The sequence below is a fragment of the Saccopteryx leptura genome, chromosome 5 (assembly GCF_036850995.1).
Source record: "Saccopteryx leptura isolate mSacLep1 chromosome 5, mSacLep1_pri_phased_curated, whole genome shotgun sequence".
In the NCBI taxonomy this organism is placed as follows: domain Eukaryota; kingdom Metazoa; phylum Chordata; class Mammalia; order Chiroptera; family Emballonuridae; genus Saccopteryx; species Saccopteryx leptura.
In genome coordinates this window covers 163611166-163637601 of record NC_089507.1, presented here as the reverse complement: position 1 = coordinate 163637601, position 26436 = coordinate 163611166, and the positions used below count along the sequence as shown (strand labels likewise).

The following is a 26436-nucleotide window of genomic DNA, read 5'->3' as shown; positions in this document are numbered from 1 at the left end:
TGCCCATCTGGGCTGTTGCTCCGTTGCAGTCAGAGCCATTCTAGCACCTAAGGTGGAGGCCATGGAGCCGTCCTCAGCACCTGGGCCAACTTTGCTCCAATGGAGCCTTGGCTGCGGGAGGGGAAGAGAAAAAAAGGAAGGAGAGGGGGAAGGGTGGAGAATGGAGAAGCAGATGTGTGCTTCTTCTGTGTGCCCTGACCAGGAATCCAATCTGGGACTTACACACATGAGGGGCCAATGCTGTACCGCTGAGCCAACTGGCCAAAGCCCAAAAGTCAGTAAATTTTTGTTCTAATAAAGATTCAATGTGAGATTTATTTCTGATCATTACTTCAGGTTTAAATGGATATTGGAATAACAAGGGTGGGATTTTGTAAGAATCAGTTTGAACTCCTGGGGTCAGCACTATATATTATGCTTATGTCAGTAAAATCTTTAGCCCAAATGACAGGTATCTGATGTGACAGTAGGATAGGAAAGGCCAGTATGCACAAGAAAATAAGGGCTTCTAGGGCTGCTATAATTTGGTTTTGTGTGTATTTTTTATTTGGGGCCTCTAAATAAGTGCCTCTGTAGAGTATCTCTACAGAGCAAGGCCTAGTCTAGTTAGTTAGCTAGAGTGAAGGTCATGCTGTACAAAGGTGTCTTCCTTTTCTAATGGACTTACTGAAATTGGTAAAAGTTGGGAAACTGGGAAGATAACAGTTATTGGGGATACTCACCACTTTTTGGGCTATGAAGACTAGTAGAAAGGAATTTTTTTTTTTTATAAATTTAGTGAGAAGAGGGGAAACAGACAGACTCCTGCATGCGCCCTGACTGGGATCCACGTGGCAAGCCCACTAGGGGGCGATTCTCTGCCCATCTGGAGTCCTTGCTCCATTGCAACTGGAACTATTTTTTAGCATCCATGGAGCCATCCTCAGTGCCCAGGGCCAACTCACTCTAATTGAATCATGGCTGAAGGAAGGGCGAAGAAGAGAGAGAGAAGGGGGAAGGGTGGAGAATCAGATGGTTGCTTTTTCTGTGTGCCTTGACCAGGAATCGAGCCCTGGACATCTATACGCGGGACTGACGCTCTACCACTGAGCCCACTGGCCTGGGCCAGAAAGGAATTTAAGTTTGACACAGAAGGCTCTCTACCCACTAGGAATTTGTAGGCTTGTTCGTGAACAGATAATTAAATTCATTTTCTCTAGTAATGGCAGAGAATATATAGTAATAGGGTATTATTGAACTGCTCAGACGTATGTCTTTACTGTACCTATAACTTGGCTTATTGGACTCCTTTCTCAGTTTTTAAAGTAATTTTTCTCATACCTGAACTCTGGATTTAGCACCTCCCCCTGTGACCCCAGGACAGTTCTTTCCCTTATCTGTCATAGGAGGAGTGTTAGATTTTGAGTAACTGGTTTAATTTGAAGGGACATACTTGTGTTTTTTTTCCCTTTTTATTTCTTTGACAATATTCTGTTGTAATATACTGATATATATCTGTTTGCCAATCCACTGACATCCATCTCACTAACCTGATTATTTCTGGTTTTAATCTGTTAAAAGGCTGAAAAGACCTTGTAGTGGTATGTCTCTAAGTGTATACCAAAGTATTTCCTAAAATTTTCTAAAACCTTCTGGTTATGAATGATTTTGCATACAATTTTGGATTTTGGTCCAATCTACTTTGGTAAGGAAGGCTTCTGGGCTGGCCAGAGCAAACACCTTGCTGTGTCTCCAGCTTTCTTTAGACTTTCTTCTGATTTGTGATAGCTGATCTGCATTAGGATCCCAACTGTGTTTTTAAAACATCTTTGACTCCTTGTTGTAGAAACCAGTAATCTATATAAGCTTGTAAATTTCTGGCACGCTTTGGAGTATAGGTGTCTGAAATGATTCTAAACTCTTCAGAAAACCTTTTTGTTCTCAGTGGACTTGGGGTAAGTCCTTAATGGAAATGGTGTGATTATCTGTTTCTTACTATGTGGGTGCTCAAAAAGCAGGTCAGGAAATAGGACTTGGACTGTAATGAACGCACATATGCTTTATTCTTTGAATTGACAGTCCCTCCACAAATATCAAAAAGACGAATCCATTACTATTTGGTAACAAATGTATATACAGAATACCTGGGTAGTTGAGAGAGACCCAGTAGTTTAGTACCTGCAGTCCTTGAATCTGGCTCAAACCATAATTTTTTTGAGGAATGTCTTAGATAAGGTATAGCTGGACTAACAGAACAAATACAGAATAGATCCCCTCTCTTTTTGTTACTCAAGAAACAGACCAAATTTCTCTATGTGTACCACGAGAAACCGGATGGCTCTGAGCCAGAATAAACAGGACTTGTGAGACAGAACAGAACAAACTCAGCACTGAAATCAGCTGAATCTCCCCCAGAAGGTGCCAAAAAGCTGCTAAGTCAAGGGCTCAGTAGGTTCTTAAGTGTCGGTGATCTGTCACTTTTACTAGATGGCTTAATCACGTGATCTCAGTGGGGCCTCTAAACTGGTAAAGAAGGCATAATGACTGTTAGAGACGAAAGAGTGCGTACTAAGTGAGGAAACTTGGTTGCCAAGCACGGAACCGAATCCAGCTGAGTCTAAGCAGGCCCTCAGTGATGGTGTCCAGGGCAGGGGAAATGCGGTAGGTCTTTTAAAGCCAAAGACCATGAATTATCTTTGTTTCATATTAGAAGAGCCAAATTTTGGAGTGTTGTTGATTGACTACTGATATCTGGATTTGTTGGTTGATAAGCACTGGACTGGCTGGAGATAGTCTGTAACACGTGGGTTGTATGGAACTTTGATGTTTAGCTGCCTCTGTTTTGTGTATAATATGTCTGAGTTAAGATTATGTCACTTGACTTGTGGTGGTGCAGTGGATAGAGTGTTGACCTCAGATGCTGAGGTCCCAGGTTTGAAACTCTGAGGTCTCAGGCTAGAGTGCAGGCTCATCACCAGTGTGGGCGCGGGGTTGTTGGCTTGAGCCCAAAGGTTGCTAGCTTAAGTTTATGTTGCTGGCTTGAACAAGGGGTCACTGGCTGAGTGGGAGCCCCGTGTCAAGGCACATATGAGAAACAATCAGTGAACTAAAGTGCTGCAACTATGAGTTGATGCTTCTTATCTCTCTCCCTTCCTCCCCTCTCTCTCTCTCTCTCAAAAAAAAAAAAAAAATAGATTATGTTATTCAGTTGCTGCATTGGCATCAGCAGACTAAGTGGCCAGGTCAAGGTTTATCAAAGTTTAGTAGATGTCTGGAAACAAGGATGTGGGTTTCAGGAGAGATCTGTAGCTTTGAAAAGTGGTCTACGGAGAGAAAAGTGGCAGCTTTAATGGGCCTTAATCTGTTCTTAACTCATCTAATGGTGCTCTAATTATCTGTTGATAATCAGTAAAACACTCCAAAACTTAGTGGCTTGAAATAATGTTTATTTTGTTCAAGAATCTGCAAAGGGGTTGGCTGTTCTACTCAGCATCAGCTGGGATGGCTCAAAGGCTGGGGCCTACATTTTTCTGAAGTCTTATTCACTAATATTTCTGTCAGTTCAGCTGGTTATCAGCTGGGACGTTAGTTGGGACTCTCAGCTGAAATTCCTACAAGTGTGGCTCCTCTTTGTGGCCTGGCCAGTTTCAAGGTAAATATCTAGGAAAGCCAGTATCTCTTGGAGACTCTACCTCTAAATACCATCGCATTGGCAATTAGGTTTCAACATGTGAATTTTGAAGGGATGCAGACATTGTCTATAGCATACCAATTTTTCAACTATATCAAAGGTATATATGTTAAAATAACTTAATCTGAATATTGTACTTTCTGTAAAAGTGCTTATGCATCTGTATTTTTCCAGTGGCCCAGAGAGCTTTCAGAGAATGAGTTTCTCAGGTTTTGTCCAGACATGGTGGAATTAATGTGTAGGTTTCAGTGGAGAACTTGCTTTTTAGAATGACTCTTCATAGAAAATAATTTGTCCATTCTAATCTAGCGAGACTTTTTAATAGGGAATACAGGTATGTCTTTTATGTGATGATATAGTTCTAAGTGTCTTTCCTTTCTGTTTAACTAAAGTTAGATTCAGATTTTTGTGTATTTTTTAGATACAATTTTGTAGATTTTTTTTTTTTTTTTTGAGTGAGAGGTGGGGAGGTAGGGAGGCAGACTCCTGCATGTACCCTGATGGAGATCCACCTGGCAACCCCATCTGAGGCCAATGCTTGAGTACCGAGCTATTTTTAGTGCCTTAGGCTGATGCGCTCCAGTGGAGCTATCTGTGGTGCCTGGGGCCATGCTCAGACCAATTGAGCCACTAGCTGCAGGAGGAGAAGAGGGAGAGAAGGGGGAGAGGGAGAGTGAGAGAAGCAGATGGTTGCTTCTCCTGTGTGCCTTGACCAGAAATTGAACCCGAGACGTCCATATGCAGGGCCGATGCTCTATCCACTGAACCACTAGCCAGGGCCTCAGTTGTTTTTGAAAAAATTTTCATGTTAATTAGTAATTTGAATAAAAAATTAAAAAACCGAAATGAATTTGTGAAATAAACTTAAGGTTCAAGTTTACTTGGAAAACAGATATGTAAGACCCTATGTTATTTTAATGGAGTTTTTAATCTAAATCATTTGAAAGAGGATGTAGATAAGCTGCTCAGTTTCTTTAAAGCTTTGAGAGAGAGAGAGAGAGAGAAAGAGAGAGAGAGGTGTGTGTGTGTGTGTGTGTAAGTGTAAGCACATAGTTTTCTTCAGATTTTCAAAGTAGCCCTTTATAGTCATCGCCATCTCATCTACCCAGAAGTTAAGAACCGTACTTATGGCCATGGTTCTCAAAGTGTTGTGCAGAGACCAGCAGCATTAGCAATGCCTGAGAACTTAGTCCTGGGACCACACCTCAGACTACTGAATTAGAAGCTCTGAAGGTGGACCCCTCACCCCACAATGTATTTTAGCAAGCACTTCAGGTGATACAATGCATCCTAAAATTCGAGAATCATGACTTTAAGGTGATGAAGTAGATATCATCTAACAAATACTAGGTATATATATGTTGGCGCATAAACTATACAAATCTCCATAATCTACACAAATGTTAATTTGCTGATGTGATTATAAAATAAAGCTATCTGTTGAATACAACATTGTATATTTGCATGTTCATATGTTCTTGTCTGCATAGCAGTTGTTTTTTTTTTAATTTTTTTAAAGATTTTATTTATTCATTATAGAGAGGAGAGAGAGAGAGAGAGAGAGAGAGAGAGAGAGAGAAGGGGGAGGAGCAGGAAGCATCAACTCCCATATGTGCCTTGACCAGGCAAGCCCAGGGTTTTGAACCGGTTACCTCAGTGTTTCCAGGTTGACGCTTTATCCACTGCGCCACCACAGGTCAGGCTGCATAGCAGTTTTTAACACAGTTGTTGTTTTTTTTAAGTGAGAGAGACAGAGACAGAGAGACATACAGAGATAGGGACAGATAGGTACAGACAGGAGGGGAGAGAGGAGAGAAGCATGAATTCTTCATTGCTGCACCTTAGTTGTTCATTGATTGCCTTCTGAGAGGCTCCAGCAGAGCAAGTGACCCCTTGCTCAAGCCAGTAACATTCGGTTTCAAGCCAACAACCATGGGGTCATGTCTGATCCCACACTAACGCCAGTGACCCTGTGCTCAAGCTGGTGAGCCTGCACTCAAGCCAGTGACCTTGGGGTTTCGAACCTGGGTTCTTTGTGTCCCAGGCTGATGCTGTATCCACTGCTCCACTGCCTGGTCAGGATGTTTGTTGATATTTAAAAGTATGACTAATATTTGAATACAGTTTGATTTGTAAAATGTTAATGACTTTATTTTTAACATACTTGCACTTTTGGTTAAGTGCCTTTTGGTTTGTGACAGTGTTTTGGTAAGTATTGTGGATTACCTTTATCTTAATGAATACAGTTTGTTTGCAAGTAACAGGAAAAACAACTCACTCAGACTAACTTAAGTAAACAGCAACATTAATGGGAAGATATATAGAGCTCTGACACTCTGAGGAGAAAGTGCATCTGGCTGTGAGATAGGATCCAGGAAGTGGAGAGCTTCAGAATCTGAGACATTTATTTGCAGTGGCCCCTCTGGCCATTAAGAATCCTCGTTGCTCAGGACCAGGCTTCCTTCTTTGTAGTGGCTCTGGTTCTGAAGGCTGGTTTCTCAGGAGAAGGAGTCTGACAGGCTCCTTGGGCCTGGTGACTGCTCATCATGCAGTCGGCTGTGGCTGGTGGGTTGGGATCCCACACTACAGATACAGACACCGGTACTCACCTTCCATGGTTTGTGCTGTAGCTAGAGATTGCATTTAATTGAGGTAGTATAATTTATAACATTCTGATACCCTGTTAAGGTTAAAGTAGGCCACCTTACCTCCCTTTTGGTCAGTAGTAAGTAGCTTTCTTCTTCCTTACAGTAACTTTCTGTAAAAAATAAGCCATCAAAAAGTATTTAGTAAACAGTTAAATTATATAGTAGATATAAAGTTGTTTAATGGAACCATCCCATTATAATCTTGGCTTATTTTTGCATGAATTTGGATAGGCTGTGGAAACATGCCTTCAAATTGTAGTCAGACTGTGTACACATGAGACAGTATATGTTTAGCTTATGCTTTTCCCTTTCTACATATTACAGATTTATAAAAAGATATAGGTAGGTTTAAGGTGCTTTATTTTACATGCATACTAACTGGGTCTCTGAGGGGCATTATATATAAACAGGTATCGGTAGATTTTTGGCACTTTCATTGTCAAGTAATTTTTCTTCTGCCAGTGTTGATAAGAATTTGGCATTTTGCCTTTTATTTAAACTCCACATAATAAGTTAAAATGATCACTTGAATAGAGCTTGGACAGGATGATATAAATGGCAATATGCCATTATAGAAAAAACCTAGGAAATGGGATGCATTAGAGCTTTGCACTGGAAATTTTCCTGGGTAATACTTAAACTCTTGGCTTTCAGTGGAGTAAGAGGGAGGAGCCGTGGAAAAAGGAAGCCTTTTGTTTACTGTAAAACAATGCAGTGAATTAGACATAGCGACGTTAGAACAGGCGTCTAAACATGACAAATCTAGGCAGATTCCATTGAAATGGCGAATTCTTTTGTGACTCAATACTGAGCCTTTTTATAGAGCATCAGAATTTCTGAGACCTTAGTATTTATAGTAGTTACTGACTTGTGTACTCTGCATGATTTTTAAGACTCAGGGGATGCAGTGGAGATCAAAATTAAGCTCTTGACCTCATGGTGTTTAATGTTCTTGTTGGGGAAGACCTTAGGAACATAAGGGTTAATTGGTTGTTTATATTTGCAAAAGGTGGGTCTTTATGGATATTTAAATTTGGTAATTATCAGGCTTTCTTGTAGAAATGACTGATTCTAGGGCTGGGTCAGGCAACATGCAAAATAAGCCTAAAGAGCATTTTCTAGTGTCAGAACATAAGAGAGGTGTGCCCCCTTGTTCCCTAGTGATATAGGCACAGCAAAGGAACACAGGAACCAACTGAAACAGCGCCTAATACCAAAGTTAAAACAATTTGAGCAATAAAAAAAGTAATATTGGATTATTACACAAAGTATAAAATAAATATTTATGAATCCATACTTATATAAATGAATCATTGAAAAAATAGATAAATGGAGGAGTGTAAAGAAATCTCCCATGCAGAATTCCAAATATTTTAAGTAGACATATCGATATTAAGGAGGGGAGAATAACTCCCCTGGTTTTTAAGTGTGGGCTGCACATAGTGACTTCCATTTAAAGAGGGCAGTATAGAAAGGAGGAGAAAAGAGTAACTTTACAGTGGAGAAACCTTAAAAACACACCTTGAGTCAGGTCAAGATTAATATCAACAGTGGTAAGTCATGTTGGTAAGTATATACCTTTGATATATGAGAATGGTACTATTTTCTTTGTGGTTTTTCTTCCAACAACCCATAAACCCAGAATAATCATGAGAAGTTGGACAAATTCAATTTAGGGGCAGTCTCTGAAACACTTCGACTGGTATTTTTAAAAACTGTCAAGGTCACTAATATCAAGTCTGAGAAACGGTAACAAATCTGAGTCACTGTCATAGCCAAGAGAAGCCTAAGGAGATGCGATAACTAAATATAATATGGTGTCCTCAAAGGAATCTCGAACAGAAAAAAAGATGTGAAAACTAAGGAAATTGAATAAAATATGAACTTTTGTTAATAATAGATCAATATTAGTTCATTACACTGTGAAAAATATACCATACTGATACGTAAGGTATAAACAATAGATAAATGAGTGTCAGGTGTATGAGAACACTATTCTGTCTTTGTACTTTTCTGGAAAGTTATTCTAAAGTAAAAAGTTTATTAAATTTAGTAGTTTCCTATCAACCCAGGAAATACTTTAAAAGTATTGAGTTATAAAGAAGGTTTTTTTTAGTTTGTTTTTTTTTGGTGACACAGAGAGGGACAGACAGACAGGAAGGGAGAGAGATGAGAAGCATTAATTCTTCATTGTGGCTCCTTAGTTGTTCATTGATTGCTTTCTCATATGTGCCTTGACCAGGGGGTAGTGACCCCTTGCTTAAGCCAGCGACCTTTGGGCTCAAGCCAGCGACCTTGGGCTTCAAGCCAGCGACCTTTGGGCTCAAGCCGGTGACCTTGGGGTTTCGAACCTGGATCCTCTGTGTCCCAGTTTGATACTCTATTCACTGTGCCACTGCCTGGTCAGATAAGAAGCATTTTTTTATTGTAAATTATAGCTTTTTATAGTTGTAGTCCTTTTTCCTGTTTGTACTGGTGAGTGGCCTGTGTTTATAAATGGGGCCTATTAGGGGAACTGAACATCTTTGGCAGCCACTTTGCTTTCTTAGAGTAGATCATCAGGCATTTGAGCGACTATAGTTTTTTTTAGAGGTTGGAAGGATGAAGAGGACCAAGGAACTTATCCTTGTTTATATTATTGTAGAAATAAGGTTAATACAATTGGAGAACATTATTGTGTATGAGAGAGAAGGCTCAATGAGATGTGTGATATTAGGAAAGGGCTCCAGTAGGTAGTTGGGCCCTAGGGTAAGCAGAGTGCTACAATAGTTGAGGAAGCAATCCTGATTTGAAGAAAAAGACTTACTAGGTTAAGAAAAGCAAGGAGTGAGTTTTGCTTTATTATTTTAACTTTTAGTTTGCTCACCCTTATGAGCAAGATACTACCTTGGCAGTGATTTTTTTGAGGATTTTATTGCTTCAGCAAGTATTTGAGTGTATATCAAGTTAAAGATATATAAAAACTGGCCTGACTAGGTGGTGGCACAGTGGGTAGAGCTGGGATATGGAGGACCCAGGTTTGAGACCCCGAGGTTGCCAGCTTGAGCGTGGGCTCATCTGGTTTGAGCAAGGCTCACCAGCTTGAGCCCAAGGTCACTGGCTCGAGCAAGGGGTCACTCGGTCTGCTTAGGCCCCCCCCCCCCCCAGTCAAGGCACATATGAGAAATCAATCAATGAACAACTAAAGAGCCACAACGAAGAATTGATGTTTCTTATCTCTCTCTGTTCCTGTCTGTCCCTATCTGTCCCTCTCTCTGTCTCTGCCACAAAAAATAAAATAAAAAAGATATATAAAAACTGTAGGAGAGCTAAAAAGTCACAACTTTGTCTCTAGGAAATTGACAGTTTAATAGGACATAAAGGGAAGGATAAGACATCATGTGTATAAGTTTAATATGAGCAAGTGAGAGGGGACATATAAAACAGGAGTCAAAATGTTGGAAGGTCACAGGAAGGGAGAGATCAAAATCAGATTGTGAGAAAGGAGAATCAGAAAGTTGCACATGGAATTGAAATTTGATAAATGGATGAGATTTTGAAGATCAGCAATTAGAATAATAGCACTTGAGGTGGGAGAAATCTATTGAATAAGGGCAAAGGCAGAGAAGTCCTGGGCTTATTAGGGGAGACAAAGAGGTTGAGTTTTTAGTCTAGAGGTTAATGGGAGAGAAGGCTGGGGTCTTAGATAGCCTATAAGTAAGTAATCTATAGAAAAAGAGGAGGGAACCTGGATTTAAAGTGCTCATTTACTAGGTGACAGGTTGAGGCAAGCCACGACTCTGAGTGGTAATTTCCTTTTCTGTGGATATTAAAACATAACTTACAAACTTTTAAGGATCAAGCAAGAAAGTCTGTGGAAGTCTTTCTGGCACATTATAAAATAGATATTTAAATGTGAACACTGGAAATGTAAATAGGCATAGAGATATGTGATACTTGATATACTATGACAACTGCTTTAAATGTGGGGTGGTCAGGGAGGGAGAGAGGTAAGAAAGACATTTATTTTCTGGATAATTGGAAGCATGTGGTGCAGTTCACAGGCCTAGGGAGGTCAAAAGAATAAGAGCTGGTTTATTAGGGAAGCTTATTAATTCAACTTTGAATAAAAATAATTTGAAGTTCTGGTGAAGTTTCAAAGTGGGTATGTGTGGTAGTCAACTGAAATAAGGACATGAAGTTTGGGAGAGGAGTGAGGCTAGACATACAGATTTAGACTCAGCAGTATCTACTGAAAGCTTACTAGATACATAAACTTTGGTAATGATTGAATGTTTATATCTCCTAAATTTCATATGTTGAATCCCAATCCCTAATGTGATGGTATGTGAAGGTGGGGCTTTTGGGAGGTAATTAGGTGATGAGGGTGGCACTCTTCTTTTTTATTTATTTATTTATTTATTTATTTTTTATTTTTCTGAAGCTGGAAACAGGGAGAGACAGTCAGACAGACTCCCGCATGCGCCCGACCGGGATCCACCCGGCACGCCCACCATGAGGCAACGCTCTGCCCACCAGGGGGCGATGCTCTGCCCATCCTGGGCGTCGCCATGTTGCGACCAGAGCCACTCTAGCGCCTGAGGCAGAGGCCACAGAGCCATCCCCAGCGCCCGGGCCATCCCTGCTCCAATGGAGCCTTGGCTGCGGGAGGGGAAGAGAGAGACAGAGAGGAAAGCGCGGCGGAGGGGTGGAGAAGCAAATGGGCGCTTCTCCTGTGTGCCCTGGCCGGGAATTGAACCCGGGTCCTCGGCACGCTAGGCCGACACTCTGAGCCAACTGGCCAGGGCGGGTGGCACTCTTCTATTGGGATTTGTGCCCTTATAAGAAGAAACTCAAGAGAGCTGATGCTTCTCTTGGCCACGTCAGGACACAGCAAGAAGATGGCTGTTGGCCCTGGCCGGTTGGCTCAGCGGTAGAGCGTCGGCCTGGCGTGCGGGGGACCCAGGTTTGATTCCTGGCCAGGGCACATAGGAGAGGCGCCCATTTGCTTCTCCACCCCCCTCCCCTCCTTCCTCTCTGTCTCTCTCTTCCCCTCCCGCAGCCAAGGCTCCATTGGAGCAAAGATGGCCGGGCGCTGGGGATGGCTCCTTGGCCTCTGCCCCAGGCGCTAGAGTGGCTCTGGTCACAGCAGAGCGACGCCCCAGAGGGGCAGAGCATCGCCCCCTGGTGGGCAGAGCATCGCCCCTGGTGGGCGTGCTGGGTGGATCCCGGTCGGGCGCATGCGGGAGTCTGTCTGACTGTCTCTCCCCGTTTCCAGCTTCAGAAAAATACAAAAAAAAAAAAAAAAAAAAGGAAAAAAAAAAAAAGAAAGGTAATTTTTAATTGGTTAACTTGAGAACCAATTTTTCCTTTGGTGAAATACTTAAATGATGATATTGTTTGTTGTTTTAGTAAGAATATTTACATCATTGTGATAGAAGCTGTATCTTTTAATGCATCATTTAATACACTAATTAAATTAATTACCTGCAAGGTACAAGTACATTAATTTGAACTTAGAGGCCCAGTTTGTTTTGCAACGTGCATGAAATGAATTGCCTAACATTCCTTGATTAAATTGCACGTATGTACCTAGATATTTAGTTAAAATCAGGTCTAATATGATTGCAGAAGTAAACTATTATAGCTGTTGAATGAGGAAAATTTCTTATATTTTGGAGAAGGCTTTTCTGCAGCCTTGGTTTCTTGTAACCATTTTGTGAGCTCGTCTCACCAGTAATTACTTTAATCAGCATTTAAGTTCATTTAAAAAGGAAGAGCTGATTTGAGAGACTATGTTTCATTCTATATATGGTGGTTATGAATTCGGGTTCTGTAATTAGATTAATTTGACTCAGAATCTAAATTCTAGAATTTACAGTGTCATCTTTGGCAAGTCTTTTATGCTTGAACTTTAGTTTCTTGTAAAATGTAGGTAATATAAATGAATGAATAAACAAGTAAGTAAATAAAATAAATAAGTAAAATGTAAGTGAAACTACTGACTTTACAGAGTGGTTGGTGTACGCTTGCACATAGTAAATATTCAGTAAGTGTTACCTAGTCTTTTTATATTCTTTCCTAAACTTATATTGTATTAAATGGACTGCTTTTTAAAATCTGTATATTTTTAAATTTATTAATTTTAGAGAGGGAGGAGAAGAGAGAGAAAGAGAGATGGGGGGAGGAGCAGGAAGCATCAACTCCCATATGTTCCTTGACCAGGCAAGCCAGGGGTTTCGAACTGGCGACCTCAACGTTCCAGGTCGACACTTGATCCACTTTGCCACTTCGGGTCAGGCCCAAATGTACTGTTTATAAATAAACTTTTAGCCTGTCCAGGTGGTGGTACAGTGGATAGAGCATTGGACTGGGACGCGGAGGACCCAGGTTCAAAACCCTGAGGTTGCTGGCTTTAAGCGTGGGCTCATCAGTTTGAGCACAGGGTTGTTGGCTTGTGTGTGGAATCATAGACATGACTCATGGTCTCTGGCTTGAGCCCAAAGGTCGCTGGCTTGAGTAAGGGGTCACTCGATCTGCTGTAGCCCCCCCAGTCAAGGTACATAATATGAGAAAGCAATCAATGAACAACTAAGGTGCCACAATGAAGAATTGATGGTTCTCATCTCTCTCTCTTCCTGTCTGTCTCTATCCCTCTCTCTGTCTCTTTCTCTGTCACACAAGAAAAACAAAAAGCTTTTAATAGCATATTAAGGAAATATTTTCTTGTCAGTAAACATATTTACATAATTTTAATGGCTGTAGAATATTTCAACATGCTGTTTGTCATGCTTAACCATTTCATTGTTCTTGTGCACATAGAATTGTATCTGATATTTTGCTCATTGCAACATTTTTAAATAAAGCTCTTGAATGTGAATCTTTGTGTAGTGTTTCTGTTTTGAGCAACAATAACTAAAACACATACATATAAAAATTGTAGCCTGACCAGGCAGTGGAGCAGTGGATAGAGCGTTCCACTGGGACATGGAAGACCTAGGTTTGAAACCCTAAAGTCGCTGCTTGAGCGCTGGCTCATCTGGCTTGAGTGTGGGCTCACCAGCTTGAGTACGGGCTTACCAGCTTGAGCGCACGATCGCTAGCTTGAGTGTGGGATCATAGACATGACTCCAGGGTCACTGGCTTGAACTCAAAGGTCTCTGGCTTGAAGCCCAAGGTCACTTGCTCTCCTGGAGCCCCCCGGTCAAGGCACATGAGAAAGCAATCAATGAACCATTAAGGTGCCACAACAAAGAATTGATGCTCTTCATCTTTCTCCCTTCCTGTATTTCTGTCCCTATCTGTCCCTCTCTCTGACTCACTCTCGTCAAAAAAATAAAATAAGAAAAAATGTACACATACATATTGTGTACAAGTTTTCTGTAGAACTTGTTTCATTTTTCATTTCACATTTAAGAGTTGAGGTAAAGGTTGTTTCTTGGAGCAGAAAGATCTAAATTACTGTCAGTTGCCAGCGACCAGGAAGGGTGCATATTAGCATTTTTAAAGCACTAGGCCATCTTGTTGGAATTTGTATAGGAATGTTATCTTGAACTTCAGTTTTATTTTACAGTGATAATATAAATTCAGAGAAAACCCAGAAAAATCTACTCTGTTTAAAAATAGTCTATACAACTCTTCAGTTGCAGGAACAGTGTTATTAAATCTGTTTTTGTGGGGCAAAGGAAGACGGGATGTCTGAGTGTTTTTTTCCTTTCTCTCAAGCAGTCTCATTCCAATCGGCAGTGTAATTGGAATGCAACTCCAATCTGGAGGAGGAAGGGGAATTTTTGGCAAGAAGACACTGAGCAGTTGGGAGTTTTATTCAGATGAAGCATAGACAGCCATTCATTATGAGTACAACTCAGTAAGAACAGCAATTGCATTCTATTTCTACAGCTGGGATTTATACTCTGATATTGTTATATTGTGTTTTACATGTAGTAACTCCTTTCTATCCAGAAAGGAATTATTGACTTAAATAGTTATATTTATTACATCTGCACGTCCCCTCACTGCCTCAAATAGAAGTTACTGAAAGGGGATTTTTGTGAAATTTGAAAACATTTCTTGAGAAACAACAGCAAAGAAGACATTTGTGGCATATTTGAATTACACTTAACCTGCAGGCTCTGAGGGCAAAGGACTGGGTCTGATTTATCTTTGTATCTGCTGAATCTTTCATAGCACTTGACACAAAGTGGGTGCTCAGGAAATGGGTGAAAGAATGAATGGTAGGAAGTGCTCCCTTCTCATTAAGCATCTCAAGATGGTCACATCTGCATCTGTGTGAAATAGGGTATACCAACAAGGCCAACCTAGGCTTATTTCAAACCATCTATCTGCAGAAGGGCTGAGGAGAATTGCTAGAACAGGCTGGGGTTGGGGTGTAAACTTAAGAATGAGAAATGCTTTGAAAGAATTTGAGAAAGGTACATGATCAAAGTAGTCTAGTAAGATTAATTTAGTCCAAGTCGACAGGCCATGGACATGGTCCCTAATGGATTCTGGAGTAATGGCATTGTGCTGGTGTAATGTCGCATTTGTAGTCAGCATTAATCAAAGTGACACATGACTGCTAAATAAATATTTGAAGTTCAGTTTGTTTGTTTTAGTATAAAAATTAGTGAAAATTTATTGAATTATGTAGTTAAGATTTTTGCACTTTTCTGTGTATGATACATTAGTAGAAAGCTTACTAAATATTAAAGTTATGGAAATACTGATAGCTGTCTAGGAGAAAGTCTGTACTCCCTAGCCTTTGTTCTGGCTCCATTCACCTTACACATTTCCTCTCCTCCCAGTAGCTTCGTCTGGTGTTTTTCAAAATTATTTTTACCTCTTGCCTGTAATAATCATTTAGAAAACTAAAGTGAAAGTTTCTTTACATTGGCACCCCTTCCTAGGTCAATGATCTTCATTCTTGGTACAACTTTCTATAGTTTCTATTACAAAAAATGATATATTTACAAATACAAACTTATACAGATATAAATATAAAATTATGCTACAAATATAGTATTACATTGTAGTATGGTACATATATTTTCCAGGGAAATTCTGTTATATACATCCTTGGTTGACAGTTTGTTATGGTGACAAATAGGAGTCCAATTGAAGTTCATTGACTCCTTGAGTATTTCCTGAATCTTACAGTTGGTACTGAGGATGGGAAGAGTGATGATGGTGGTCCTAGTACCCAGAGCACATTCCCAAGAAAAATAGCAGTGCGGTGTAAAGGCTCCAAGCCCTGAAAATACTGTATGCAAATAAATTACCATATCTCAAGTTATGTTTGAGAATCTTAAAAATGTTACAAATCAGAGTTTTTCCTTTTAGGGTATACAATAATTTAAGCAAGAACTCACTGGAGGCCTTGATCTAATGTTAAGATTAGCAATCTGATTGATCCTGGTATTTGTTTATATTTTAAATTAACGTTTTGTGGGGTTTTTTTTGTTGTTTTTTTTTTTTTTTTTTTTTTACAGAGACAGAGTTAGATAGGGACAGATAGGGACAGACAGGAACGGAGAGAGATGAGAAGCATCAATCATCAGTTTTTTGTTGCGACACCTTAGTTCATTGATTGCTTTCACATATGTGCCTTGACTGTGGGGCTACAGCAGACCGAGTGACCCCTTGCTTGAGCCAGCGACCTTGGGTCCAAGCTGGTGAGCCTTGCTCAAACCAGATGAACCTGCGCTCAAGCTGGTGACCTGGGGGTCTCAAACCTGGGTCCTCTGCATCCCAGTCTGATGCTCTTATCCACTGCGCCACCACCTGGTCAGGCTTTAAATTAACCTTTTATTTATTTATTTTTTACAGAGACAGAGAGTGAGTCAGAGAGAGGGATAGACAGGGACAGACAGACAGGAACGGAGAGAGATGAGAAGCATCAATCATTAGTTTTTCATTGCGCGTTGCAACACCTTAGTTGTTCATTGATTGCTTTCTCATACGTGCCTTGACTGTGGGCCTTCAGCAGATTGAGTAACCCCTTGCTGGAGCCAGCGACCTTGGGTTCAAGCTGGTGGGCTCTTTGCTCAAACCAGATGAGCCTGCGCTCAAGCTGGCGACCTCAGGGTCTCGAACCTGGGTTCTCTGCATCCCAGTCCAACGCTCTATCCACTGCGCCACTGCCTGGTCAGGCTTTAAATTAACCTTTTAATGAACCTCTTGTAGGACCCTGATATTATCTTCCCTAGTCATTGGGTTGCTAAAATTCAGTTTTCATAAACTTGATTTTAAAGCTTTTTTTACTGTATGGAGTTTACCACCTTCATTGTTATAGGCAACATTGTAAATGTAAACAATTATCATAAAGTGCGATGAATGCCTATGAAAAGAATGGGCTTTTATGAAAATACAAGTGGGCAGAGGGTTGAGAGGAACATGCTCTAAAAGGCTTCCTTTCTTTTTGAGACCTAAAAGATGAGAGATGAAGCCTGAGAAAAATGTTTCAGGAGTGTGAAGGTTGTGGGTGAGAGATGGTGCACATTTAAGAAAGTGAAAGTTTAGCATGGCTGGATCTGGGACTTAGGGGTTTGGAGGGGAGAGATAGTGATGAAAGGTGAGGTCAGAGAAGTAAGCAGAAGCCAGGACCAGAAGGGCATTGGAAACCAAAGTACAGTTTGGGCCTGAAGACCTTGGGAATTTTAAGGGTGGAGGTCAGTAGAGGGGACAGGAGACAAGGTCCCTGAGAAAGATGTAGGTTGGGTATGAGAAAACAGCACAAGTGGAAGGACAGTTTTGAGGAATGTTTTAAGGATGTGCTGGAATATTATTAAAAGGAGGGGAAATCGATGGAAGGACTTAATCATTTTTAGAAAAATTACTTTGGGTCCATTGTGGAGAACTGATTGGAGGAGGTTGAGGTTTGAGGCAGGGGACTGATTGGGAAGCTATTGTAATGACCTAGACCAGTGGTCAGCAAACTCATTAGTCAACAGAGCCAAATATCAACAGTACAATGATTGAAATTTCTTTTGAGAGCCAAATTTTTAAAACTTAAACTATATAGGTAGGTACATTCCTTATCGAGCTAGTGCCTGCACGTGGTATTTTGTGGAAGAGCCACACTCAAGGGGCCAAAGCCGCATGTGGCTCGCCAGCCGCAGCTTGCTGACCACTGATAGACAGTAGTTGATGGTAGCCTGGACTAGGATGGTGGCAATGATAAGAGAAGTGGACAGATGAAGGATATTGATTAGAACTGGTAATTGCCAGGTGGTGGGGAAAGGGAGGAACAGTGAAGGCTGCTATGGAGGTTTCTGCCAGAGGCAGTGGAGTGGAAAGCAAGGCTATTTATTGAAAGAAAGTAAATTGGAGGAGCAGTTTTGGGGGAGAGAGAAAATGAAGATTTTATTTTGGGGATATACTTAGTTTGCCTGTGTGAACCTGGAGTTTAGGAGGGAGCAGAGGTGTTTGGGTTATGGATTTAAGTGGTCAAAATGGTACAGACCAGGGAGAATGTATGGAAAAATGGCTCCTCAGATCTGTATTTTAAGAGGGAAGGGCCTTGTCAATTTATTAAACTGTAACTCCCCCAGAAACAATATGAGTTCTTACACATGTAACAGTTCACAGATAATTCCAAGGTTAGATGGACATCTGCGTTCCTCTCATTACAGAATGAAAGAAGAGTATCTGGCCCTGGCCGGTTGGCTCAGCGGTAGAGCGTCGGCCTGGCATGCGGGGGACCCGGGTTTGATTCCTGGCCAGGGCACATAGGAGAAGCGCCCATTTGCTTCTCCACCCCCCCTCCTTCCTCTCTGTCTCTCTCTTCCCCTCCTGCAGCCAAGGCTCCATTGGAGCAAAGATGGCCCGGGCGCTGGGATTGGCTCCTTGGCCTCTGCCCCAGGCGCTAGAGTGGCTCTGGTCGAGGCAGAGTGACCTCCGTCCCCAGGGACAGAGCATCGCCCCCTGGTGGGCAGAGCTTCGCCCCTGGTGGGCGTGCCGGGTGGATCCTGGTCGGGCGCATGCAGGAGTCTGTCTCTCTGACTGTCTCTTCCCGTTTCCAGCTTCAGAAAAATACAAAATAAAAAAAAGAAAGAAGAGTATCTAGGGCAAAACCATGAAGAACTCAACTTTCATTGATGGAGAGTAGGAGAAAGATCTGGCAGGGAAGACTGTAGCATGAGTTTTGTGCCTGGTGAAAAACTAGTAGATGTGTTAAATAGAAACCAAAAAAGAGAGAGCGTCCAGAAGAGGGATTATCATCAGTAGATGCAAGTGCCCCTCGGGTCAAATCTGATAAAGAATAAAAAGTATTCATTGGATGGAGTTAGTGGGTAGGTCCCAGGGCTTTGGAAAAGCAGTGCAGGGCAATAGTGAGAGAGGGAACCATATTACAGTAGGGGAACAGAAGTGGGGTCATGAAGTGTAGACAGTTAAAGCACACTGCTCACAAAAATTAGAGGATATTTCATCGCTTCATATTCACTTTGAAATATCCCCTAATTTTTGTGAGCAGTTATAGTTTCATTATGAAGGAAAAGAGGTTGGATGGTAGCTCAAGGGAAGAGGCATGGGTGAGACTTGAGTGTGCTGAAATGCTGACGAGGCTGTTCGGTGGAGGAGAGGAGAGCCAAGTTCCCTGAGAAAGTGCTGGGCTGGGTATGAGATCCAGAGCACAAGGCAGAAGGATAGTGTTAGTCAGGAGAGTGGACATACCATGTTTCCCCGAAAATAAGCCAGTGTCTTATATTAATTTTTGCTCCTAAATACCGCTAGGTCTTTTTTTCAGGGGATATCTTATTTTTCCATGAACAAGAATTTACATTTATTGTTGAACAAAAAAATCAACATTTATTAATATACTGTAGTCATGTGTTATCACAAACATCAGCAAAACCAGCCAAACTCTGAATTCCATCAAGAATTTCTTGTGACTATTTCTATGTACAATAATCTACCCTGTTTCCCCAAAAATAAGACAGTGTCTTATATTAATTTTTGCTCCTAAAGATGTCCTAGGTCTTATTTTCAAGGGATGTCTTAGTTTCGGGGAAACAGGGTAGTAAGTGGAAGGAAGAAAAGAATGAGTATCAAAACAGTTAAGTTTGTAAGTTTAGTGACAAGAAGTTTACAGAAATTCCATGTTTTCTGTTTCTTTGAGGTATGATGTGAAATAATTTCACTTCTTTGAATTATCATCACCTCATTAATACTGAAGACCATAATTTGTATTTGCACATGCATTGTGTATGTATTAATCCTGAGTAGTCTATTCAGTTTATATGATGATAGTAAAAGTTTAGGAATGCATTCTTCTAAATCAAGTTTCTGATTTTGTACTCTTAGTTATGGCCTTAGTTTTCATGATTAAGTTTTTATGATTTAAAAAACAAAACTGTTTCTAAGACAGGGCCTAAGAGACTCTGATTAGTAAATTAGTGTCTTGTGCTTACTTAATGATTTTGTTTACTTATGGCATCTGTTTTCAAAATGATTTTCATTTGAACTTTAAAAATGATTAGTTATATTTAGACTTATTCCCAAGGTTTATAATGTTAAATGAATTTTCACACACTAAAGTTCCAGTAATTGTAACTAATTGAACAGACCACTTAAACTGTGAGAAGTGGATAGAAATTAGTCAAACATTACTTTCATAGATATTTTATAAATTAAACTATAAATACATGGAACTTGATGTTTTGCCTTCACTTGAATTGCGTTTGAATGAAAGAAGTGAAGTTTATGACTCTGTTTAAGCAGTAATATTTTAATTGAAATATACAGGGGGTCCTTGGGTTACGACACAGTTCCGTTCCTACAACAGTGACGTAACCTGAATTTTGGTGTATATCAAAACAAACCCTAGTCTAACACAAGCGGAACACTTGCGCTTTTAACAATCCAAAATGGCTCAGGTAAACCTACTGGGGGACGCCAACTCCCTCACTCCTATGGCACATTACTGCGTATTGTTCCGCCACACGCAACTAAACTAGTTTGCCCACATACTTCGTAAGTACAATGCTAATGGTGTAAGCCGAAACACTGATGTCTCAATTTTTTAAAGTTTTTATGGGAGTGAGTATCATAAACTCAAAACGTTGCATATCGAGACTGTCGTTACCCAAGGACCCCCTGTTACTCACAGTCTAAAATTCTTCTCTTTACACTGTGCAATTCAATGGTTTTAATATATTCACAAGGTTTTGCGTCTATCACCATATAAATAATTCAATGGAAGGTAGTCCAGAGAATGTGGATTTGGGATATCTAGCTCAATATATTAACTTAATTTTTGAAAGATATAGTAGATCCATCTTGTTGTTGAGCTGATGATTTAGAAGGTAATTTATCTCTCCTGTAAAGTTTCTGTGGTGTTTAGATGCAGAGTAAATACCAGAACACTATTCAAAAAACCTAACATACACGATAAAGAAAGCTTTGCCATGGCCATTTGGCTCAGTGGTAGAGCGTAAGCCCTGCGTGTGGATATCCTGAGTTGGATTCTCAGTCAGGGCACACAGGAGAAGCGACCATCTGCTTCTCCACCCCTCCATCTCTCCACCCCTCCTCTCTCCCCCTCTCCCCTTTCCCTTCTCCCCCCCCCTCTCTCTGCCTCTTCCTCCTCCCACAGTGATGGGTTGGTTCAAGTGAGTTGGCCTCAGCCTCAGGCGCTAAACAAATGGCTTGGTTGCTGAGCAATGGAGCAATGGCCCCAGATGGGCAGAGCATCAAGCCCCAGTGGCCTTGCCGGGTGGATCCCGGTTGGAGCACATGCGGAGTCTGCCTCTCTGCCTCCTCTACTCTCACTAAAAATAAAAAAAGAAAGAAAGCTTTATCTTATTTATGCTCCTCTTCAGTATAAAATTATTTTATCCCTAAAAAATATGTATCAACTCGAATCTACATATTTCCTCCTTAGGACTGTTTTCTCCTTGGAACCAAGCTACCCTGGGGATAGATCTGGATGGAAGATAGGAATTGGATTCTTATCAGAGTATCAGATTTACAAACTTTCTTGTCCTCAGCTGTTACTGGTGATCATTGCTAAAGTTACAACCACTATTTCAAATGTCTTTTGCTAGTCTTTAACCCTTTGAGTAGTGTGTTTTTTTCATGCATGCTGACCCCCAGGAGTGAGTTTTTTTCCCCAAAAAATGAAATTAGTTCCAGTTACAGATTTATTAACTTAAAATCATATTTGTCTGATAACCAATTTATGGAAACAAGAAGAACATACATTTGCCTTTTTTAAATGTTGCCTTACACATTTTTAAAATAAAAATTTTTGTTTCGGCCCTGGCCGGTTGGCTCAGCGGTAGAGCATCGACCTGGCGTGCGGGGGACCCGGGTTCGATTCCCGGCCGGGGCACATAGGAGAGGCGCCCATTTGCTTCTCCACCCCCCCCCTTCCTCTCTGTCTCTCTCTTCCCCTCCTGCAGCCGAGGCTCCATTGGAGCAAGGATGTCCCGGGCGCTGGGGATGGCTCCTTGGCCTCTGCCCCAGGCGCTAGAGTGGCTCTGGTCGCGGCAGAGCGGCGCCCCCTGGTGGGCAGAGCTCCGCCCCTGGTGGGCGTGCCGGGTGGATCCCTGTCGGGCGCATGCGGGAGTCTGTCTGACTGTCTCTCCCCGTTTCCAGCTTCAGAGAAAAAAAAAAATTTGTTTCATTGTACTCTGGATGGTCAGGAGGCACGAGGATGTACATGAATGTTTGTACTACTTATTAATGAAAGTTTGTGATCATATTTCATACCTTCCTGTAGTTAGTGTTTAATTATTATTCAGTGGTGTTTTCAGTGTTTAAAAATGACACTTGTGACAGTGCATTCCTAATCATTTTATTTTAATACCCATGTATTTTTTTGTTTCCTTTACAGTACTCTGTGCAAAAAATTTGGTGAAAAAGGATTTTTTCCGTAAGTAAATTAACTTTAAATCTTGTATGTTGTGTGTGAATATTTTGGACAGTGTTTTCAGAATTGTCTGGCTTAGGGATTTCTCTATTCAGAAATTTACTCAGTATTGTTTTATGAATGCTTTGATTCAGAGCCTTTGGCATCACTTTTTTTTTTTAGAGGATTTTGTGCTCTTTTAGCCTTAACCCCTTTCCCTCTATCTAACCCTCCCACATATTTGTGTGAAATGTGTGTGAGTGCTGGTGTGTATATGATATGTGTAATGTATATTGAAGGTGTGCATACTACTAGATTTCTAGAAAAGGTTTAAGATTACTTTGTAAACACATGTTTTCCTCAAACATTCTGTAGGACATTTTACCTGTGCATTCAGGATTCCTTGGAAAGTAGGGAAGTCATTCAGCTTGTTTGAAATTTCCAGACTGTAGGAAAGAAATCTCTGCTACCTTTGATTGTAGACGCTCTTACATCACAGACTCCAAAGAAGATACTTGGTTTCTTTATTTGTTGTCTCTTTGCTCATCTGTTGCGATATTTTTTGTGGCTTTATTTTAGAATTAAGTTTTGTGACAAGGATTAGGAAGTACCCCTTGCATGTGGATACTTTTAATTTATTGAATAAAAAATAGTAAAATATTTAGTAAAAAACTCTAAGCCAACAAAGTTTTTTTTTTGTTTTCTTTCTATTTTTCCAAAGTGAGACGTGGGGGGTGGGGGGGTGGGGTGGTGGTGGAGACACTGCATGCACACAACCAGGATCCACCCAGCATGCCCACCAGGGGGCAATGTTCTGTTGCAGCCGGAGTCATTCTAGCGCCTGAGGTGGAGGCCATACACCTGTCCTCAGCGTCCGGGCCAACTTTGCTCCAATGGAGCCTTGGCTGCAGGAGGGGAAGAGAGAGTTAAGAGAGGAAGGAGAGGGGGAAAGGTGGAGAAGCTGATGGGTGCTTCTCACTGTGTGCCCTGGCCAAGAATCGAATCTGGTACTCCACATGTTGGGCCAATGCTCTACTGCTGAGCCAACTGGCCAGGGCCAGCCAACAAAGTTTTATATGTAAACTATTGAAGTTAGAAATAAAGTTTTATTAGATTTTTAAATCTAATAAAGTCCCACCAGCCAACAAAAACTGGCTGTAAGTGCTAGTATGACATTACATAATTCTCAAGGGTTTGGTTAAAAGATATATTAAGCTCCTGATATATTTTAAAATCATAATTCATTCAATTTAAAATTTTACTACTTCCAATCTTTCTAGATTAAAGTTTATAAAATAACATCTTATAAAAACTATATAAATAAAAATGTTAATGGTATCTGCGCTTTAGGACATAGTTAAGAAAGATAGGAGCAGTTGATGTACTATGTACCCTCTACCCCAGTTTTTGTACCCAGTGAGTGGTCTTTCTCTGGGCTGCCACCAGTTAATATTATCTTCACAGGCTGGTGCTGAGCTACTCACATCCATCCCTGTCACTAATAAACTAATAACCAGTATGTACTCTTTTTAACCTTCTTAAGGTTGATTTGAGGTAGGATTTATCTTGGTAGGACTGCAAGTGGCAAGTAGGATCAGATAGGCTGGTGACAAGAGAAAAGGATGGGGAAGTGAGGCCTACACACTCTTACAATGGCTTCTATACCCTTCAAGATATCTTCTCTGGTTTTAAAGATAAAATCCTCAGTTTTGTCTCCAAGCCTTCTTCCCTAAAGTCTTCTTCTTCCTTCAGAGCCCCAAGACACAGCTTCTCCAATAAAATATCCAGATAGCCTTGTCTCAGTTTTACTAGGAAATCTAGAGGGATCTTTAATTTTTTATAAACCTCTAAGAGTTGATTATCAATTACCTATATGATCTTTATCTCTCCTTAAGTTGTATGTAAAAAACAAAACTTTTCTTTTTTTATTGATGTAAGCAGTAAAAATTGATAAAAATTCTTAAGAGTTGTGAGCTTGCTTTAGGGATAAAAAACATTAGGGGAAACTGTGTGAGTATCTTTAAAATCCACAGTGAAGGAAACACTTGGTGGCTCTGGAAAGGGTAACAGGAAAGCCAGTCCTGGGAGCTCCAAAAGGGGCTCAGCTGGGATGGAATGTCCCGGCTCGCACTACTGAGGTCCTCCCACTGGGGTAGATTTACATTCATTCTCACCTGTTTATATTATTTCATTCCAGAGAAAGAATGAAATAATAGTTCTTAATTTTCTTAATTACATTTGAGTGAGAATGTGTGTTTATTGATCAAAATGTAATGATCATGATACTGAATTATAGTTAAGGTTTTGCTTGCAATTCAGTTTAAATTGTGTTGAATGAGAAAAGTAAATTTTAATGTGAAGCAGGACTATAAGCTGATGAAATATATATATATTTAATTATAGGAAAAAATATACTGCTACGTGTGGTCTTTTATAGAGTAATTTGTATAACTTGAGATAATTTTATTTCATGGTATCTACCTTTGCTGAGAAGAGTTTTGTGCAGTCATTTTTTTTTTTTTTTTGTATTTTTCTGAAGCTGGAAATGGGGAGGCAGTCAGACAGACTCCTGCATGCGCCCGACCAGGATCCACCCGGCACGCCCACCAGGGGGCGACGCTCTGCCCACCAGGGGGCGACGCTCTGCCCACCAGGGGGCGATGCTCTTCCCATCCGGGGCGTTGCTCTGTCGCAACCAGAGCCACTCTAGCGCCTGGGGCAGAGGCCAAGGAGCCATCCCCAGCGCCCGGGCCATCTTTTGCTCCAATGAAGCCTTGGCTGCGGGAGGGGAAGAGAGAGACAGAGAGGAAGGAGAGGGGGAGGGGTGGAGAGGCAGATGGGCGCCTCTCCTTTGTGCCCTGGCCGGAAATCAAACCCGGGACCTCCGCATGCCAGGGCGATGCTCTACCACTGAGCCAACCGGCCAGGGCCAGTCATTTTTTTTTTTAACGGTTTACAAACTTACTGGATTTTAAAATGTTTTATTTTAGAGGAAGGGAGGCAGAGAGACAGATTCCTGCATGCACCCCAATTGGAATCCACCTGGCAAGCTCCCTATGGGGTGATGCTCTGCCCATCTGGGGCCACTGCTCCATTGCTAGGTAACCAAGCCATTTTAGCACCTGAGGCAAGCCATGGAACCATCCTCAGCACCCAAGAACCAGTAGAGCCATGGATGCGGGAGACTGTGGGAGGGGAAGAGAGAGAGAGAGGAAAGGGAGGGGTGGAGAAGCAGATGGTCGCTTGTGTGCCCTGACCGGGAATTGAACCCAGGACATCTGCACACCTGGCCACGCTCTACCACTGAACCAACCAGGATCCAACTGGCCAGGGCTTTTAAAAGACACAAGCTTATTGGCTTTTAAAAATAGGTTCTTCCTCCTTCCTCCAACATTTTAGCAGCAAAATTTTCAAACGTACAGAAACATGTAAAGAAATTTACAGTGAATACCCACCATCTAGATTTTACCATTAACTTTATCCATCATGCATGTTTTTAAAGGAATGTGATTAGTACCAAATTATTTTTTCTTTTATGCAGCATTTAAATAAAAGATCTGTCTGTAACACACTGTGTTAAGGTGTTGTATAGGGGCCATATTGAAGTCATTCAGAATCAAGATTGGTTGACTGAATGGTTTTTTTTTCTTCCTCAATCAAAAACAATTCATTCTTTTCTCTGATAACTCATTTTTAAGCTTAAAATTTTATTTCATTATTATTTTCAGCATATTAAGTACATTTGTACAGTGAAAAAATTCTTGAGCTCTAGCTATTTTGTATGATTCAGAAGTGATAGGGAGAATTAAGAAAGTTTTAAAAATACAGAAAAATACTTGAGCCACTTTATATTTACCACTAGGGGTCTCACTTTAGAAAACTTGACAGCTTTTGACCACATTGGCTCTCAAGTTAAATTTTTGTAGAATGATGTACTCAGGTAAGTTGAGACTCAGGTATTTTTTGGTTGGGAATGGAGCTTATATTTTGGGTTATTTGACGGAAGAGAGACATAGGAGGATGGGACTCAGACATTCATATTTATATAAAGATTTGGAAGCCACACCTAGTGTTTTTGTATGGAAAAAGTTGTTTTTCTTAGTCCTTAATCCTTTAGTTAATTCTTTAGTAAAACAAGCTAGCAGTGTGATTTTTTAATTTGTTTGTCTTTGCTTACATACGTTTATATGTTTATTGCTTATATAGTAGAATCAAAAGAGCAAGGTAGTGTAGATTTCTCCCAGCAGAAAATACTTTAAAAATGTTATTGAATGTAGAGGGAAAAATAT

At 40.8% G+C, this 26436-nt stretch overlaps 1 protein-coding gene across 1 annotated transcript in view; it reads left to right on the top strand.

Moving 5' to 3' along the window:
- Positions 1-26436, top strand: part of SMURF2 (SMAD specific E3 ubiquitin protein ligase 2) — a 120207-nt gene that overhangs the window by 36574 nt on the left and 57197 nt on the right. The window contains exon 2 of the mRNA XM_066386436.1: positions 22133-22171. Coding sequence (XP_066242533.1) covers positions 22133-22171 — 39 coding nt within the window. The remainder of the gene's footprint in view (positions 1-22132; positions 22172-26436) is intronic.